This window comes from Pleurodeles waltl, chromosome 12, assembly GCF_031143425.1.
Source record: "Pleurodeles waltl isolate 20211129_DDA chromosome 12, aPleWal1.hap1.20221129, whole genome shotgun sequence".
Classification (NCBI taxonomy): Eukaryota; Metazoa; Chordata; class Amphibia; order Caudata; family Salamandridae; genus Pleurodeles; species Pleurodeles waltl.
In genome coordinates this window covers 458,067,391-458,087,074 of record NC_090451.1, presented here as the reverse complement: position 1 = coordinate 458,087,074, position 19,684 = coordinate 458,067,391, and the positions used below count along the sequence as shown (strand labels likewise).

General features: G+C 45.7%; 1 protein-coding gene across 3 annotated transcripts in view; it reads left to right on the top strand.

Moving 5' to 3' along the window:
• CDH8 (cadherin 8) overlaps positions 1–19,684 on the top strand; it is a 1,003,344-nt gene that overhangs the window by 686,818 nt on the left and 296,842 nt on the right. For all 3 annotated transcript variants that reach the window (XM_069217048.1, XM_069217049.1, XM_069217050.1), the window contains exon 7: positions 18,454–18,707. In XM_069217048.1, the coding sequence (XP_069073149.1) occupies positions 18,454–18,707 (254 nt within the window). The remainder of the gene's footprint in view (positions 1–18,453; positions 18,708–19,684) is intronic.

Sequence of the window (19,684 nt, the reverse complement as noted above, 5' to 3'; positions counted from 1 at the left end):
TATTTAGGCCATTTCCTGCCCCCCTTGGGGGCAGATTGGCCGATTTTAGGCAGAAACCACTAGGCACCTGGGATTGTTTTTTTGGCGCCAATGTCACGCAGGGGGAGCGGACCCCGTAGGCAAGGGTCGCTCCCGGGCGGGGGTGGGGGAGTGGTTGTTGGGGGGGGGGGGCAAATTTATTTTAGGCCATTTCTGCCCCCCGGGGGCAGATCGGCCCTATTATTAGGGCCGATCTGCCCCCAGGGGGGACAGAAACCTCTAGGCGCCAGGGGAAAATTTGTTTTTGTGTGTTTTTTTTTTTTGTTTGTTTGTTTTTTTTAGAGATGGGGAGCGACCCATCAGGCAAGGGTCGCTCCCCTGTGGGGCAAATTGTATTTAGGCATTTCTGCCCCCTTGGGGGCAGATTGGCCGATTTTAGGTCAATCTGCCCACAAGGGGGCAGAAACCACTAGGCACCTGGGATTTGTTTTTTGGAGCCAATGTCACGCAGGGGGAGCGACCACGTAGGCAAGGGTGGACTCCCGGGGGGGGGGAATGGGGGGTTGGGGGGCAAATTTATTTTAGGACATTTCTGCCCCCGGGTGGGCAGAACCCTCTAGGGCGCCAGGGCAAATTTTTTTGTGTGTTTTTTTGTTGTTGTTTGTTTGTTTTTTTAGAGATGGGTAGCGACCCATCAGGCAAGGGTCGCAGCCCCTGGGGGGCAAATTGTATTTAGGCCAATTCTGCCCCCCTTGGGGGCTGATTGGCCGATTTTAGGTCAATCTGCCCCCAAGGGGGCAGAAACCACTAGGCACCTGGGATTTGTTTTTTGGCGCCAATGTCACGCAGGGGGAGCGACCCCGTAAGCAAGGGTCGCTCCCGGGGGGGGGCTGGGGGGGGGAACTTATTTTAGGCCATTTCTGCCCCCCCTGGAGGCAGATCGGCCTATTATTAGGCCGATCTGCCACCAGGGGGGGCAGAAACCTTTAGGCGCCAGGGGAATTTTTTTTTGTGTTTTTTTTTTTTGGTTTGTTTGTTTTTTTAGAGATGGGGAGCGACCCCATCAGGCAAGGGTCGCTCCCATGGGGGGCAAATTGTATTTAGGCCATTTCGCCCCCCTTGGGGCAGATTGGCCGATTGTAGGTCAATCTGCCCCCAAGGGGGCAGAAACCACTAGGCACCTGGGATTTGTTTTTTGGCGCCAAAGTCACGCAGGGGGGAGTGACCCCGTAGGCAAGGGTCGCTCCCGGGGGGGGGATGGGGGTTGGGGGGGCAAATTTATTTTAGGCCATTTCTGCCCCCCCTCCCAGGGCCGGCTGAGCTGGAGGCCAAACTCCACAGGTAGGCACTTTGCAAAAAACATCTCTGTTTTCTGTGAAAAAATATGTTGTGTCCACGTTGTGTTTTGGGCCATTTCCTTTCGTGGGCGCTATGCCTACCCACAGCAGTGAGGTACCATTTTTATCGAGAGACTTAGGGGAACGCTGGGTGGAAGGAAATTCGTGGCTCCTCTCAGATTCCAGAACTTTATGCCACAGAAATGTGAGGAACATGTGTTTTTTTAGCCAAATTTTGAGGTTTGCAAAGGATTCTGGGTAACAGAACCTGGTCCGATCCCCGCAAGTCACCCCTCCTTGGATTCCCCCTACGTCTCTAGGTTTCAGAAATTCACAGGTTTTGGACGTTTCCCTGGGTGCCGGCTGAGCTAGAGGCCAAAATCTACAGGTAGGCACTTCGCAAAAAAACACCTCTGTTTTCTTTCAAAAATGTGGATGTGTCCACGTTGCGCTTTGGGGCATTTCCTGTCGCGGGCGCTAGGCCTACCCCCACAAGTGAGGTATCATTTTTTATTGGGAGACTTGGGGGAACGCTGGGTGGAATGAAATTTGTGGCTCCTCTGAGATTCCAGAACTTTTCTGCCACAGGAAATGTGAGGAACATGTGTTTTTTTAGCCAAATTTTGAGGTTTGCAAAGGATTCTGGGTAACAGAACCTGGTCCGAGCCCCACAAGTCACCCCTCCTTGGATTCCCCTAGGTCTCTAGTTTCCAGAAATGCACAGGTTTGGTAGGTTTCCCTAGGTGCCGGCTGAGCTAGAGGCCAAAATCTACAGGTAGGCACTTCGCAAAAAACACCTCTGTTTTCTTTCAAAAATTTGGATGTGTCCACGTTGCGCTTTGGGGCGTTTCCTGTCGCGGGCGCTAGGCCTTCCCACACAAGTGAGGTATAATTTTTATCTGGAGACTTGGGGGAATGCTGGGTGTAAGGAAATTTGTGGCTCCTCTCAGATTCCAGAACTTTCTGCCACAGAAATGTGAGGAACATGTGTTTTTTTAGCCAAATTTTGAGGTTTGCAAAGGATTCTGGGTAACAGAACCTGGTCCGAGCACCGCAAGTCACCCCATCTTGGATTCCCCTAGGTCTCTAGTTTTCAGAAATGCACAGGTTTGGTAGGTTTCCCTAGATGCCGGCTGAGCTAGAGGCCAAAATCTACAGGTAGGCACTTTGCAAAAAACACCTCTGTTGTCTTTCAAAAATTTGGATGTGTCCACGTTGATATCTGGGACATTTCCTGTCGCGGGCGCTAGGCCTACCCACACAAGTGAGGTATCATTTTTATCGGGAGACTTGGGGGAACGCTGGGTGCAAGGAAATTTGTGGCTCCTCTCAGATTCCAGAACTTTCTGCCACAGAAATGTGAGGAACATGTGTTTTTTTAGCCAAATTTTGAGGTTTGCAAAGGATTCTGGGTAACAGAACCTGGTCCGATCACCGCAAGTCACCCCATCTTGGATTCCCCTAGGTCTCTGCTTTTCAGAAATGCACAGGTTTTGTAGGTTTCCCTAGGTGCTGGCTGAGCTAGAGGCCAAAATCTACAGGTAGGCACTTCGCAAAAAACACCTCTGTTTTCTTTCAAAAATGTGGATGTGTCCACGTTGCGCTTTGGGGCGTTTCCTGTCGCGGGCGCTAGGCCTACCCACACAAGTGAGGTATCATTTTTATCGGGAGACTTGGGGGAACGCTGGGTGGAAGGAAATTTGTGGCTCCTCTCAGATTCCAGAACTTTCTGGCACAGAAATGTGAGGAACATGTGTTTTTTTAGCCAAATTTTGAGGTTTGCAAAGGATTCTGGGTAACAGAACCTGGTCCGAGCCCCGCAAGTCACCCCATCTTGGATTCCCCTAGGTCTCTAGTTTTCAGAAATGCACAGGTTTCGTAGGTTTCCCTAGGTGGCGGCTGAGCTAGAGGTCAAAATCTACAGGTAGGCACTTCGAAAAAAACACCTCTGTTTTCTTCCAAAAATGTGGATGTGTCCACGTTGCGCTTTGGGGCGTTTCCTGTCGCAGGCGCTAGGCCTACCCACACAAGTGAGGTATCATTTTTATCGGGAGACTTGGGGGAACGCTGGGTGGAAAGAAATTGGTGGCTCCTCTCAGTTTCCAGAACTTTCTGCCACAGAAATGTGAGGAACATGTGTTTTTTTAGCCAAATTTTGAGGTTTGCAAAGGATTCTGGGTAACAGAACCTGGTCCGAGCACCGCAAGTCACCCCATCTTGGATTCCCCTAGGTCTCTAGTTTTCAGAAATGCACAGGTTTGGTAGGTTTCCCATGGTGCCGGCTGAGCTAGAAGCCAAAATCTACAGGTAGGCACTTCGCAAAAAACACCTCTGTTTTCTTTCAGAAATTTGGATGTGTGCACGTTGCGCTTTGGGGCGTTTCCTGTTGCGGGCGCTAGGCCTACCCACACAACTGAGGTATCATTTTTATCGGGAGACTTGGGGGAACACTGGGTGGAAGGAAATTTGTGGCTCCTCTCAGATTCCAGAACTTTCTGCCACAGAAATGTGAGGAACATGTGTTTTTTTAGCCAAATTTTGAGGTTTGCAAAGGATTCTGGGTAACAGAACCTGGTCCGAGCCCCGCAAGTCACCCCATCTTGGATTCCCCTATGTCTCTAGTTTTCAGAAATGCACAGGTTTGGTAGGTTTCGCTAGGTGCCGGCTGAGCTAGAGGCCAAAATCTACAGGTAGGCACTTCACAAAAAACACCTCTGTTTTCTTTCAAAAATTTGGATGTGTCCACGTTGCGCTTTGGGGCGTTTCCTGTCGCGGGCGCTAGGCCTACCCACACAAGTGAGGTATCATTTTTATCGGGAGACTTGGGGGAACGCTGGGTGGAAGGAAATTTGTGGCTCCTCTCAGATTCCAGAACTTTCTGGCACAGAAATGTGAGGAACATGTGTTTTTTTAGCCAAATTTTGAGGTTTGCAAAGGATTCTGGGTAACAGAACCTGGTCCGAGCCCCGCAAGTCACCCCATCTTGGATTCCCCTAGGTCTCTAGTTTTCAGAAATGCACAGGTTTCGTAGGTTTCCCTAGGTGGCGGCTGAGCTAGAGGTCAAAATCTACAGGTAGGCACTTCGAAAAAAACACCTCTGTTTTCTTCCAAAAATGTGGATGTGTCCACGTTGCGCTTTGGGGCGTTTCCTGTCGCAGGCGCTAGGCCTACCCACACAAGTGAGGTATCATTTTTATCGGGAGACTTGGGGGAACGCTGGGTGGAAAGAAATTGGTGGCTCCTCTCAGTTTCCAGAACTTTCTGCCACAGAAATGTGAGGAACATGTGTTTTTTTAGCCAAATTTTGAGGTTTGCAAAGGATTCTGGGTAACAGAACCTGGTCCGAGCACCGCAAGTCACCCCATCTTGGATTCCCCTAGGTCTCTAGTTTTCAGAAATGCACAGGTTTGGTAGGTTTCCCATGGTGCCGGCTGAGCTAGAAGCCAAAATCTACAGGTAGGCACTTCGCAAAAAACACCTCTGTTTTCTTTCAGAAATTTGGATGTGTGCACGTTGCGCTTTGGGGCGTTTCCTGTTGCGGGCGCTAGGCCTACCCACACAACTGAGGTATCATTTTTATCGGGAGACTTGGGGGAACACTGGGTGGAAGGAAATTTGTGGCTCCTCTCAGATTCCAGAACTTTCTGCCACAGAAATGTGAGGAACATGTGTTTTTTTAGCCAAATTTTGAGGTTTGCAAAGGATTCTGGGTAACAGAACCTGGTCCGAGCCCCGCAAGTCACCCCATCTTGGATTCCCCTATGTCTCTAGTTTTCAGAAATGCACAGGTTTGGTAGGTTTCGCTAGGTGCCGGCTGAGCTAGAGGCCAAAATCTACAGGTAGGCACTTCACAAAAAACACCTCTGTTTTCTTTCAAAAATTTGGATGTGTCCACGTTGCGCTTTGGGGCGTTTCCTGTCGCGGGCGCTAGGCCTACCCACACAAGTGAGGTATAATTTTTATCGGGAGACTTGGGGGAACGCTGGGTGTAAGGAAATTTGTGGCTCCTCTCAGATTCCAGAACTTTCTGCCACAGAAATGTGAGGAACATGTGTTTTTTTAGCCAAATTTTGAGGTTTGCAAAGGATTCTGGGTAACAGAACCTGGTCCGAGCACCGCAATTCACCCCATCTTGGATTCCCCTAGGTCTCTAGTTTTCAGAAATGCACAGGTTTGGTAGGTTTCCCAAGGTTCCGGCTGAGCTAGAGGCCAAAATCTACAGGTAGGCACTTCACAAAAAACACCTCTGTTTTCTTTCAAAAATTTGGATGCGTCCACGTTGCTATCTGGGACATTTCCTGTCGCGGGCGCTAGGCCTACCCACACAAGTGAGGTATCATTTTTATCGGGAGACTAGGGGGAACGCTGGGTGGAAGGAAATTTGTGGCTCCTCTCAGATTCCAGAACTCTCTGCCACAGAAATGTGAGGAACATGTGTTTTTTTTAGCCAAATTTTGAGGTTTGCAAAGGATTCTGGGTAACAGAACCTGGTCCGAGCACCGCAAGTCACCCCATCTTGGATTCCCCTAGGTCTCTAGTTTTCAGAAATGCACAGGTTTGGTAGGTTTCCCTAGGTGCCGGCAGAGCTAGAGGCCAAAATCTACAGGTAGGCACTTCACAAAAAACACCTCTGTTTTCTTTCAAAAATTTTGATGTGTCCACGTTGCTATTTGGGGCGTTTCCTGTCCCGGGCGCTAGGCCTACCCACACAAGTGAGGTATCATTTTTATCGGGAGACTTGGGGGAACGCTGGGTGGAAGGAAATTTGTGGCTCCTCTCAGATTCCAGAACTTTCTGCCACAGAAATGTGAGGAACATGTGTTTTTTTAGCCAAATTTTGAGGTTTGCAAAGGATTCTGGGTAACAGAACCTGGTCCGATCACCGCAAGTCACCCCATCTTGGATTCCCCTAGGTCTCTACTTTTCAGAAATGCACAGGTTTTGTAGGTTTCCCTAGGTGCTGGCTGAGCTAGAGGCCAAAATCTACAGGTAGGCACTTCGCAAAAAACACCTCTGTTTTCTTTAAAAAATGTGGATGTGTCCACGTTGCGCTTTGGGGCGTTTCCTGTCGCGGGCGCTAGGCCTACCCACACAAGTGAGGTATCATTTTTATCGGGAGACTTGGGGAAACGCTGGGTGGAAGGAAATTTGTGGCTCCTCTCAGATTCCAGAACTTTCTGGCACAGAAATGTGAGGAACATGTGTTTTTTTAGCCAAATTTTGAGGTTTGCAAAGGATTCTGGGTAACAAAACCTGGTCCGAGCCCCGCAAGTCATCCCATCTTGGATTCCCCTAGGTCTCTAGTTTTCAGAAATGCACAGGTTTGGTAGGTTTCCCTAGGTGGCGGCTGAGCTAGAGGCCAAAATCTACAGGTAGGCACTTCGAAAAAAACACCTCTGTTTTCTTCCAAAAATTTGGATGTGTCCACGTTGCGCTTTGGGGCGTTTCCTGTCGCAGGCGCTAGGCCTACCCACACAAGTGAGGTATCATTTTTATCGGGAGACTTGGGGGAACGCTGGGTGGAAAGAAATTTGTGGCTCCTCTCAGATTCCAGAACTTTCTGCCACAGAAATGTGAGGAACATGTGTTTTTTTAGCCAAATGTTGAGGTTTGCAAAGGATTCTGGGTAACAGAACCTGGTCCGAGCACCGCAAGTCACCCCATCTTGGATTCCCCTAGGTCTCTAGTTTTCAGAAGTGCACAGGTTTGGTAGGTTTCCCTAGGTGCCGGCTGAGCTAGAGGCCAAAATCTACAGGTAGGCACTTCACAAAAAACACCTCTGTTTTCTTTCAAAAATGTGGATGTGTCTACGTTGCTATCTGGGACATTTCCTGTCGCGGGCGCTAGGCCTACCCACACAAGTGAGGCATAATTTTTATCGGGAGACTTGGGGGAACGCTGGGTGGAAGGAAATTTGTGGCTCCTCTCAGATTCCAGAACTCTCCGCCACAGAAATGTGAGGAACATGTGTTTTTTTAGCCAAATTTTGAGGTTTGCAAAGGATTCTGGGTAACAGAAACTGGTCCGAGCACCGCAAGTCATCCCATCTTGGATTCCCCTAGGTCTCTAGTTTTCAGAAATGCACAGGTTTGGTAGGTTACCCTAGGTGCCGGCAGACCTAGAGGCCAAAATCTACAGGTAGGCACTTCGCAACAAACACCTCTGTTTTCTTTCAAAAATTTGGATGTGTCCACGTTGCTATTTGGGGCGTTTCCTGTCCCGGGCGCTAGGCCTACCCACACAAGTGAGGTATCATTTTTATCGGGAGACTTGGGGGAACGCTGGGTGGAAGGAAATTTGTGGCTCCTCTCAGATTCCAGAACTTTCTGCCACAGAAATGTGAGGAACATGTGTTTTTTTAGCCAAATTTTGAGGTTTGCAAAGGATTCTGGGTAACAGAACCTGGTCCGATCACCGCAAGTCACCCCATCTTGGATTCCCCTAGGTCTCTACTTTTCAGAAATGCACAGGTTTTGTAGGTTTCCCTAGGTGCTGGCTGAGCTAGAGGCCAAAATCTACAGGTAGGCACTTCGCAAAAAACACCTCTGTTTTCTTTCAAAAATGTGGATGTGTCCACGTTGCGCTTTTTTTGGCGTTTCCTGTCGCGGGCGCTAGGCCTACCCACACAAGTGAGGTGTCATTTTTATCGGGAGACTTGGGGGAACGCTGGGTGGAAGGAAATTTGTGGCTCCTCTCAGATTTCAGAACTTTCTGGCACAGAAATGTGAGGAACATGTGTTTTTTTTTAGCCAAATTTTGAGGTTTGCAAAGGATTCTGGGTAACAGAACCTGGTCCGAGCCCCGCAAAGTCACCCCATCTTGGATTCCCCTAGGTCTCTAGTTTTCAGAAATGCACAGGTTTGGTAGGTTTCCCTAGGTGGCGGCTGAGCTAGAGGCCAAAATCTACAGGTAGGCACTTCGAAAAAAACACCTCTGTTTTCTTCCAAAAATTTGGATGTGTCCACGTTGCGCTTTGGGGCGTTTCCTGTCGCAGGCGCTAGGCCTACCCACACAAGTGAGGTATCATTTTTATCGGGAGACTTGGGGGAACGCTGGGTGGAAAGAAATTTGTGGCTCCTCTCAGATTCCAGAACTTTCTGCCACAGAAATGTGAGGAACATGTGTTTTTTTAGCCAAATTTTGAGGTTTGCAAAGGATTCTGGGTAACAGAACCTGGTCCGAGCACCGCAAGTCACCCCATCTTGGATTCCCCTAGGTCTCTAGTTTTCAGAAATGCACAGGTTTGGTAGGTTTCCCATGTTGCCGGCTGAGCTAGAGGCCAAAATCTACAGGTAGGCACTTCGCAAAAAATACCTCTGTTTTCTTTAAAAAATTTGGATGTGTCCACGTTGCTATTTGGGGCGTTTCCTGTCGCGGGCGCTAGGCCTACCCACACAAGTGAGGTCATATTTTTATCGGGAGACTTGGGGGAACGCTGGGTGGAAGGAAATTTGTGGCTCCTCTCAGATTCCAGAACCTTCTGTCACTGAAATGTGAGGAACATGTGTTTTTTTTAGCCAAATTATGAGGTTTGCAAAGGATTCTGGGTAACAGAACCTGGTCCGAGCCCCGCAAGTCACCCCATCTTGGATTCCCCTAGGTCTCTCGTTTTCAGAAATGCACAGGTTTGGTAGGTTTTCCTTGGTGCCGGCTGAGCTAGAGGCCAAAATCTACAGGTAGGCACTTCGCAAAAAACACCTCTGTTTTCTTTCAAAATTTTGGATGTGTCCACGTTGCGCTTTGGGGCGTTTCCTGTCGCGGGCGCCAGGCCTACCCACACAAGTGAGGTATCATTTGTATCTGGAGACTTGGGGGAACGCTGGGTGGAAGGAAATTTGTGGCTCCTCTCAGATTCCAGAATGTTCTGCCACAGAAATGTGAGGAACATGTGTTTTTTTAGCCAAATTTTGAGGTTTGCAAAGGATTCTGGGTAACAGAACCTGGTCCGAGCACCGCAATTCACCCCATCTTGGATTCCCCTAGGTCTCTAGTTTTCAGAAATGCACAGGTTTGGTAGGTTTCCCTAGGTGCCGGCAGAGCTAGAGGCCAAAATCTACAGGTAGGCACTTCGCAAAAAACACCTCTGTTTTCTTTCAAAAATTTGGATGTGTCCACGTTGCTATTTGGGGCGTTTCCTGTCGCCGGCGCTAGGCCTACCCACACAAGTGAGGTCATATTTTTATCGGGAGACTTGGGGGAACGCTGGGTGGAAGGAAATTTGTGGCTCCTCTCAGATTCCAGAACCTTCTGTCACTGAAATGTGAGGAACATGTGTTTTTTTAGCCAAATTATGAGGTTTGCAAAGGATTCTGGGTAACAGAACCTGGTCCGAGCCCCGCAAGTCACCCCATCTTGGATTCCCCTAGGTCTCTCGTTTTCAGAAATGCACAGGTTTGGTAGGTTTTCCTTGGTGCCGGCTGAGCTAGAGGCCAAAATCTACAGGTAGGCACTTCGCAAAAAACCCCTCTGTTTTCTTTCAAAATTTTGGATGTGTCCACGTTGCGCTTTGGGGCGTTTCCTGTCGCGGGCGCCAGGCCTACCCACACAAGTGAGGTATCATTTGTATCTGGAGACTTGGGGGAACGCTGGGTGGAAGGAAATTTGTGGCTCCTCTCAGATTCCAGAATGTTCTGCCACAGAAATGTGAGGAATATGTGTTTTTTTAGCCAAATTTTGAGGTTTGCAAAGGATTCTGGGTAACAGAACCTGGTCCGAGCACCGCAATTCACCCCATCTTGGATTCCCCTAGGTCTCTAGTTTTCAGAAATGCACAGGTTTGGTAGGTTTCCCTAGGTGCCGGCAGAGCTAGAGGCCAAAATCTACAGGTAGGCACTTCGCAAAAAACACCTCTGTTTTCTTTCAAACATTTGGATGTGTCCACGTTGCTATTTGGGGCGTTTCCTGTCGCGGGCGCTAGGCCTACCCACACAAGTGAGGTCATATTTTTATCGGGAGACTTGGGGGAACGCTGGGTGGAAGGAAATTTGTGGCTCCTCTCAGATTCCAGAACCTTCTGTCACTGAAATGTGAGGAACATGTGTTTTTTTAGCCAAATTATGAGGTTTGCAAAGGATTCTGGGTAACAGAACCTGGTCCGAGCCCCGCAAGTCACCCCATCTTGGATTCCCCTAGGTCTCTAGTTTTCAGAAATGCACAGGTTTGGTAGGTTTTCCTTGGTGCCGGCTGAGCTAGAGGCCAAAATCTACAGGTAGCCACTTCGCAAAAAACACCTCTGTTTTCTTTCAAAATTTTGGATGTGTCCACGTTGCGCTTTGGGGCGTTTCCTGTCGCGGGCGCCAGGCCTACCCACACAAGTGAGGTATCATTTGTATCTGGAGACTTGGGGGAACGCTGGGTGGAAGGAAATTTGTGGCTCCTCTTAGATTCCAGAATGTTCTGCCACAGAAATGTGAGGAACATGTGTTTTTTTAGCCAAATTTTGAGGTTTGCAAAAGATTCTGGGTAACAGAACCTGGTCCGAGCACCGCAATTCACCCCATCTTGGATTCCCCTAGGTCTCTAGTTTTCAGAAATGCACAGGTTTGGTAGGTTTCCCTAGGTGCCGGCTGAGCTAGAGGCCAAAATCTACAGGTAGGCACTTCGCAAAAAACACCTCTGTTTTCTTTAAAAAATGTGGATGTGTCCACGTTGCGCTTTGGGGCGTTTCCTGTCGCGGGCGCTAGGCCTACCCACACAAGTGACGTATAATTTTTATCGGGAGACTTGGGGGAACGCTGGGTGGAAGGAAATTTGTGGCTCCTCTCAGATTCCAGAACTTTCTGCCACAGAAATGTGAGGAACATGTGTTTTTTTAGCCAAATTTTGAGGTTTGCAAAGGATTCTGGGTAACAGAACCTGGTCCGAGCCCCACAAGTCACCCCTCCTTGGATTCACCTAGGTCTCTAGTTGTCAGAAATGCACAGGTTTGGTAGGTTTCCCTAGGTGCCGGCAGAGCTAGAGGCCAAAATCTACAGGTAGGCACTTCGCAACAAACACCTCTGTTTTCTTCCAAAATTATGGACGTGTCCACGTTGCGCTTTGGGGCGTTTCCTGTCGCGGGCGCTAGGCCTACCCACACAAGTGAGGTAATATTTTTATCGGGAGACTTGGGGGAACGCTGGGTGGAAGGAAATTTGTGGCTCCTCTCAGATTCCAGAACTTTCTGCCACAGAAATGTGAGGAATATGTGTTTTTTTTGCCAAATTTTGAGGTTTGCAAAGAATTCTGGGTAACAGAACCTGGTCCGAGCCCCGCAAGTCACCCCTCCTTGGATTCCCCTAGGTCTCTAGTTTTCAGAAATGGACAGGTTTGGTAGGTTTCCCTAGGTGCCGGCTGAGCTAGAGGCCAAAATCTACAGGTAGGCACTTCGCAAAAAACACCTCTGTTTTCTTTAAAAAAATTGGATGTGTCCACGTTGCGCTTTGGGGCGTTTCCTGTCGCGGGCGCTAGGCCTACCCACACAAGTGAGGTATCATTTTTATCGGGAGACTTGTGGGAACGCTGGGTGGAAGGAAATTTGTGGCTCCTCTCAGATTCCAGAACTTTCTGCAACAGAAATGTGAGGAACTTGTGTTTTTTTAGCCAAATTTTGAGGTTTGCAAAGGATTCTGGGTAACAGAACCTGGTCCGAGCACCGCAAGTCACCCCATCTTGGATTCCCCTAGGTCTCTAGTTTTCAGAAATGCACAGGTTTGGTAGGTTTCCCTAGGTGCCGGCTGAGCTAGAGGCCAAAATCTACAGGTAGGCACTTCGCAAAAAACACCTCTGTTTTCTTCCAAAATTTGGATGTGTCCACGTTGCGCTTTGGGGCGTTTCCTGTCGCGGGCGCTAGGCCTACCCACACAAGTGAGGTACCATTTTTATCGGGAGACTTGGGGGAACGCTGGGTGGAAGGAAATTTGTGGCTCCTCTCAGATTCCAGAACTTTCTGCCACAGAAATGTGAGGAACATGTGTTTTTTTAGCCAAATGTTGAGGTTTGCAAAGGATTCTGGGTAACAGAACCTGGTCCGAGCCCCACAAGTCACCCCTTCTTGGATTCCCCTAGGTCTCTAGTTGTCAGAAATGCACAGGTTTGATAGGTTTCCCTAGGTGCTGGCTGAGCTAGAGGCCTAAATCTATAGGTAGGCACTTCGCAAAAAACACCTGTTTTCTTTCAAAAAATTGGATGTGTCCACGTTGCGCTTTGGGGCGTTTCCTGTCGCGGGCGCTAGGCCTACCCACACAAGTGAGGTATCATTTTTATCGGGAGACTTGGGGGAACATAGATTAGCAAAACAAGTGTTATTGCCCCTTGTCTTTCTCTACATTTTTTCCTTCCAAATATAGGAGAGTGTGTAAAAAAGACATCTATTTGAGAAATGCCCTGTAATTCACATGCTAGTATGGTCATCCCGGAATTCAGAGATGTGCAAATAACCACTGCTCCTCAACACCTTATCTTGTGCCCTTTTTGGAAATACAAGGGTTTTCTTGATAGCAATTTTTTACTCTTTATATTTCAGCAAATGAATTGCTGTATACCCGGTATAGAATGAAAACGCACTGCAGGGTGCAGCTCATTTATTGGCTCTGGGTTCCTTGGGTTCTTGATGAACCTACAAGCCCTATATATCCCCGCAACCAGAGAAGTCCAGCAGACGTAACGGTATATTGCTTTCGATAATCTGACATTGCAGGGAAAAGTTACAGAGTAAAACGTAGAGAAACATTTATGTTTTTTTCACCTCAATTTCAATATTTTTCAGTTGTTATTTTCTGTAGGAAACCCTTGTAGGATCTACACAAATGACCCCTTGCTATATTCAGAATTTTGTCTACTTTTCAGAAATGTTTAGGTTTCTGGGATCCAGCATTGGTTTCATGCCCATTTCTGTCACTGACTGGAAGGAGGCTGAAAGCACAAACAATTGCAAAAATGGGGTATGTCCCAGTAAAATGCCAAAATTGTGTTGAAAAATTGGGTTTTCTCATTCAAGTCTGCCTGTTCCTGAAAGCTGGGAAGATGCTGAGTTTAGCACCGCAAACCCTTTGTTGATGCCTTTTTCAGGGGAAAAACCACAAGCCTTCGTCTGCAGCCACTTTTTCCAATTTTTTTGAAAAAAATGAACTTTTCCCTGTATTTTGGCCAATTTCTTGGCCTCCTTCAGGGGAACCCACAAAGTCTGGGTACCCCTAGAGTCCCTAGGATGTTGGAAAAAAAGGACGCAAATTTGGCTTGGTTAGCTTACGTGGACAAAAAGTTATGAGGGCCTAAGCGCGAACTGCCCCAAATAGGCAAAAAAAGGCCTGGCACAGGAGGGGGAAAAGGCCTGGCAGCGAATGGGTTAAGGTAGCAGGGTCGTAGTCTGTGGTAGCAGTAAATGAAACTTTAACTAGGCTCCATATCACAGTGCCCACTTTGCTGTTTGGGTATCGTGCGGGTAAGCTTCCACTACTATTTTTGTGAGGGTTTCTTCCCTTCATGTATTCATTCGCTAAGCAATTCACAGAATGGCATCCAAAATATTTCACTTGAAGGGACCCATGGTAAAACTTGCTCATGTGCACCAATAGTGACTATTTCATAATTAAACACCAGCATAAAAAATGCACATATATAAAAACGCTGTATTTAAAAATAGGGATTATGGCAACTTTTTCTTTATTTATCTACTCATTTTCCTGCAAAAGCTGAAAAAAATGCTGGGCGGGAAAACATACTAATAACACTGTAATGTACTTTAAGTTGTTTAAAGTGTGTTATAAAATCAATAGGGATTGTAGTGGAAAGACGAGCTAAATGTTCCTCCCAAGTTTTGATCAATTGGGTAGTGCACAGATTACAGGGTTCAGTGTCATCGTCATTTCTACTTTGGAATTGCATCCTCATTGTGATGTACTTACTAATACAATCAGAATAGCAGTGATTTGGTAAGCTGAGACTCTATGATAATGAATTAAACTCACCTAAATCCCATCTTTTGGGTTTCAAAAACAATGCACTTTTTTAATAGCTAAATGGCACACTTTGAATTAAATGTTACACTAATGTCAAAATAAAAATGCATCTTTTATAGTATGTAGTACAAGTACTGAGCATTCAAGATTGGAGATTATCATGAAATGTGAAATGTGTCTAGGTGTCAAAAAGTATTTTTGTAGTAAGTAATCATAATTGTGAAAAAGGCTAATGTTGATTAAAAAAATGGCAAAATAAGTATTCTGTTTACTGATGAGATACATGACATTGCATATAATATGGCAACTTTGAATAATGAATAAAGATAACCAAACAAAACTTCACCTACATGCACTTTTTAAAAGTGTTAATATTGTTGTGTGTTATATTGCAACATTTATATAGCTCTTACGACCCCTATGCAGGGCGCTGAAGGGCTTGACAAATGTGCAACATAGAAAACATTAATGATGCATTTACACCAACAGCAACAAAAAAAAAAAACTGAACATCTCCTTGAGCTAAAGAGATCATAATAACGTCCTGGCAGTTCAAGATGTAATGACAATTGCTTGTATTGAATATCTGGCAAAAAGAGTACATGCCTGTAAAAGGCAATGCTCCTGCATACCTACCATTTTGAAATGGATAATGATGGGCATGAAATTCCAGTTTGTTGTTATTCAACCTTAAGTAATGAGGGTAACAATTACTCAAGTTTCATCTCTTGATCTGAGTAACAAGGGAAAATTAGAAAATAGCACATATGTGCTGACCTTATCAAACCAAGCACAATTTGTGTATGTAAGTGTATGAAAAATAAATAATGACTATGTGCACACCAATCTAAGTAAGAATTTAAACTATAATATAGAATGAAAACATTGATAAGGAAAGTGTATGAGAAATTCAAAATTGATGGCACATATAGCCTTGAGAATGTTACTGTGAAAGCGAGTGAAAAACAATGAACCAACACTGAAGTAGTTCCTTGAAGAAATAGGTATCCCATAACCCAATCAGAGTTGAACGGTATTCAACATGAAAAAGGTATTTTGTAGTGTTAGAAATGGGGTCTTTGGTTGACAGTCAGGTTACCCCCTGTTCAAGCAAAGACCCTCACTCTAGTCAGGGTAAAAGAGAATCACCCTCAGCTAACCCTTGCTTACCCCCTTGGTAGCTTGGCAGAGCAATAGGCTTAACTTCAGGGTGCTAGGTGTAAAGTATTTGTACCAACACACACAGTAACTTAATGAAAACACTACAAAATGACACAACACCAGTTTAGAACAATAGGAAATATTTGTCTAAACAAAACAAGACACAAACGACAAACATCCGACATACACAAGTCAAGTTATTAATTTTTAAAGATTAAACTAAAAAATAGTGCTTCGAAACACAAAATGCTTCGATGAGGTGTTAACACAGTGTCATGACGGAGTCGTTCCCAACAAGCCGTGCACCGGACATGGAGTCGCGTAGTCCCCTAAGTACAGTACCTTTGGTAAAGAGTGAAAATAAGTTGATGCACAAAGTCGGGGATCGTGGCGTCTGTGCGAAACGTTGAATCCGCGCACTTCGAGCGGAGTTGTTCACGACGTGGTGCAGCGACTTCCACGGAGTCACGGACTTCATCGGGGCTTCACCGGTGTCGGGCCTGCGAAGGTCGTCATGTTCCAGTACAGATCACGGAGTCGGTTGCAGGCGGCGTCACCAGATTCAGCAGCGGTGTAGGTCCAAAGTCATCCGAAGTTGATTTCCTTGATTTCCACCAGCTTTCTTTTCAAGGGCCCAGGGACTGGATGGGGCACCACTTGTCAGAGCAGGAGCCTCTCCAGAGGCTCCAGATGCTGGCAGAAAGAGGTATTTGCTGTCCCTGAGACTTCAAACAACAGGAGGCAAACTCTAAATCAAGCCATTGGAGATTTCTTCACAAGATGGAAGGCACACAAAGTCCAGTCTTTGCCCACTTACTTTGGCAGAAGCAGCAACTGCAGGATAGCTCCACAAAGCACAGTCACAGGCAGGGCAGCACTTCTCCTCAGCTCTTCTCCAGGCAGGGGTTCCTCTTGATGTCCAGAAGTGATCTAAAGTCTGTGGTTTTGGGTGCCCTTCTTATACCCAATTTCTCCTTTGAAGTAGGCCTACTTCAAAGTAATATCTCTTTTGAATGTGAAATCCTTCCTTGCCCAGGCCAGGCCCCAGACACTCACCAGGGGGTCGGAGACTGCATTGTGTGAGGACGGGCACAGCCCTATCAGGTGTAAGTGACCACTCCTCCCCTCCCTCCTAGTATAGATGTCTCATCAGGAAATGCAGACTACACCCCAGCTCCTTTTGTTTCACTGTCTAGTGTGAGGTGCAACCAGCCCAACTGTCAAACTGACCCAGACAGGGAATCCACAAACAGGCAGAGTCATAGAAATGGTATAAGCAAGAAAATGCTCACTTTCTGAAAGTGGCATTTGCAAACGCACAATCTTAAAATCAACTTTACTAAAAGATGTATTTTTAAATTGTGAGCTCAGAGACCCCAAACTCCACATGTCCATCCGCTCCCAAAAGAGAATCTACACTTTAATCAGATTTAAAGGTAGCCCCCATGTTAACCTAAGAGAGGGACAGGCCTTGCAACAGTGAAAAATGAATTTAGCAATATTTCACTGCACACACAGCCACTGCAGTGGTAGGTTTGAGACATGATTGCAGAGCTACTTGTGTGGGTGGCACTACCAGTGCTGCAGGCCCACTAGTAGCATTTGATTTACTGGCCCTGGCACCTCTAGTGCACTTTACTAGGGACTTAATAGTAAATCAAATATGGCAATCATAGATAAACCAATTACATACACTTTTGCACAGAGAGCCTATGCACTTTGGCACTGGTTAGCAGTGGTAAAGTGCTCAAAGTTCAAAAGCCAACAGCAAGAGGTCAGAAAAAATAGGAGGCAGGAGGTAAAAAGATTGGAGATGACACCGGATAAGCAAAAAAGTCCAACATGTAGTAAGAATCCCAAAACGGCTCCTTAAACCAAGGTTATGTGGTCTCTTTATCATTTCAATGAGGCAGGAATGACAGTTACCTCGTCTTCTGAATGCAAGATCTGCAGTACCCCGACAAACTCAGTATGTTTGACTCTAGAATTCCAGCAGCTGAAACTAGTCAAAATCTCTGGGGCAGAATCAGGCATATCAAACTAAGTGACTGAATTCCCCAGCTGTAATTCCCAATAACTCCACCCGCTCCCAGGAATTATTGTTACCTCTAGCATTGTTAAGTCAGTGGGGTTAGGGTTAAAATCTGTGGTACTCGCACTGAGCCCCCTAGTAGGCGAAGGAATACAATGGGAACCCAGACTTTTCAGATGCTGAAATATGATGATAAAGTTCAAAGAATGTCCTGCTGCCTTTTGAAAATGCAATGTATGGGACTCTGGTACACATTCCAGTATGACATATGTCTGCCATGCACAGAACTAAGTCCATGAAATGGACTTTTCAAATGTTTCCATGTGTTGAATAGTATCAATAGATGGTCCTTTTGAAATAGCAGGCTACTTGAATTTGAAAAAAATCACTATAATGTGCCCATTTAGAAAAGGATAAAAGGACTGCTTGATGTATCCGACTTAACAATAATAAAGGGTCAATGTGAAATACTGTGAACAATGAATACTGGGTGTTGTCTGTAATGCTTTCCTACTGGGCTTAATGCTACCTATGCCTAAAGAATGATTGCTAGACTTTCACTTTTCAGTGTGCGCTGTAAATAATAAAATATTTACAACACACAATGGTTATAGACGGTATCACCTTATCTTGGACAAGCAGAATGCTTATTAAGTACCCTGCACTATGCAGGCAAATCCATCGCCAGCAAAATTACAGTAGGTATCTAAAGTGGAATCTTGATGGTGACTTTGTTGACATGAAATATTTAGAAATGTTCAAACTGAAAGAAAAAGGAGAAAGAACAAAAACACAAAGAAAAACCTTTGCGACGGTTGTACAAGTACAGGTCGCATACAATTTACAGGTAAGCTTCAAAGGGAAAAAAGTAATATTTAACTATGATGGTATAGAAGCTCTCTTAATGTGTTTAAATGTTCACAAAATTCTTCCACCAGCATGTATTCATTTGTACTTGCTTTTGCTGTCATTACTGAAAGACATTTATCTTTGTCATTCTTAACAGCCTCTGGACTTTGAGAGTAAAAAATCCTATACTCTGAAGGTAGAAGCGGCCAACGTTCATATTGATCCACGCTTCATCGGCGGGGTGCCATTCAAAGACACTGCAACGGTTAAAATTACAGTGGAAGACTCTGATGAGCCGCCGGTTTTTTCATCGCCCACTTATCTCCTGGAAGTGCATGAAAACACTGCTATTAACACTGTGATTGGTCAGGTGACTGCGCGTGACCCGGATGCGACTTCCAGTACTATAAGGTACCGCTATCAAGTTAGCGCGCGCAAGGCTGCTGTCAGAATACTTAATGCATTAATTGTACTATAGACTGTGCAAGGGAGTGTGACAGACAGTTTAAAGCTGTCGCTTTTCCAAGGCTTTAGGAATCTGAAAGCACTCTCGTTGACAGAATCCTGTTAGTCACAGCGTGACTTTTCGTTTGAGTCAGGTTTCTATTGTAACTAAATACAACAGAATTAAAAATACCACACATTTATTTATTCTGACAAAAACGTCCGAATGCTATAGATCGTACACACCGTATCTGGATTTGCATTTATTTTAATTGTTTTGTGTTCCGTTTCTCTCTTCTCTGACAGATGCATGAGCAAGCGTCAACAACAGAATAATTTGTTTTTGATGCGTGTATGCCATTTAAAGAACATCTTTTTGATTTCAGCTGCGGGCGAGTTCTTTATTTTCTCGTTGTTTTGATGGTGGCAATAATGTCTACATTTAATTAGAAGCTTTACAATATATGTCCTCCTGGAGGTATGTTGCAAAACAAGCCACATGCTTATTTTCCTAATCGAATTTGAACCAGGCTCATTAAGACTTTTTTTGTCCTATGGGCCCTCATTCAGAAATCCCCCAACCGTGATACAGCAAAAAATGATACAAATAAGCAAAATCAAAGAGGACTTCTGTTTCTATGCTAATTCGTTACATTTTGACAGAGTGAAACTGATATATTCAAATAGTGTTGGAAACATTTGAAGGGATACATGCATATATAATCACGAAGACGAAAAATAAACTCAAGAGACCTGTGAACTATAACAGGTCCTGAATTGAGGTGTATTTGGAGCTCAGAAACACATTGCTCCATTATGTAAACATGTAGGCTAGTGTTAAACGAGAAAATAATCACACAGCACATGACATTTGTTTCAAAGGGTATGTTTGTTCCCGTTCTCAAAACTGGGGGGTCGTGCCTTGGGACAAGATACCTACATAG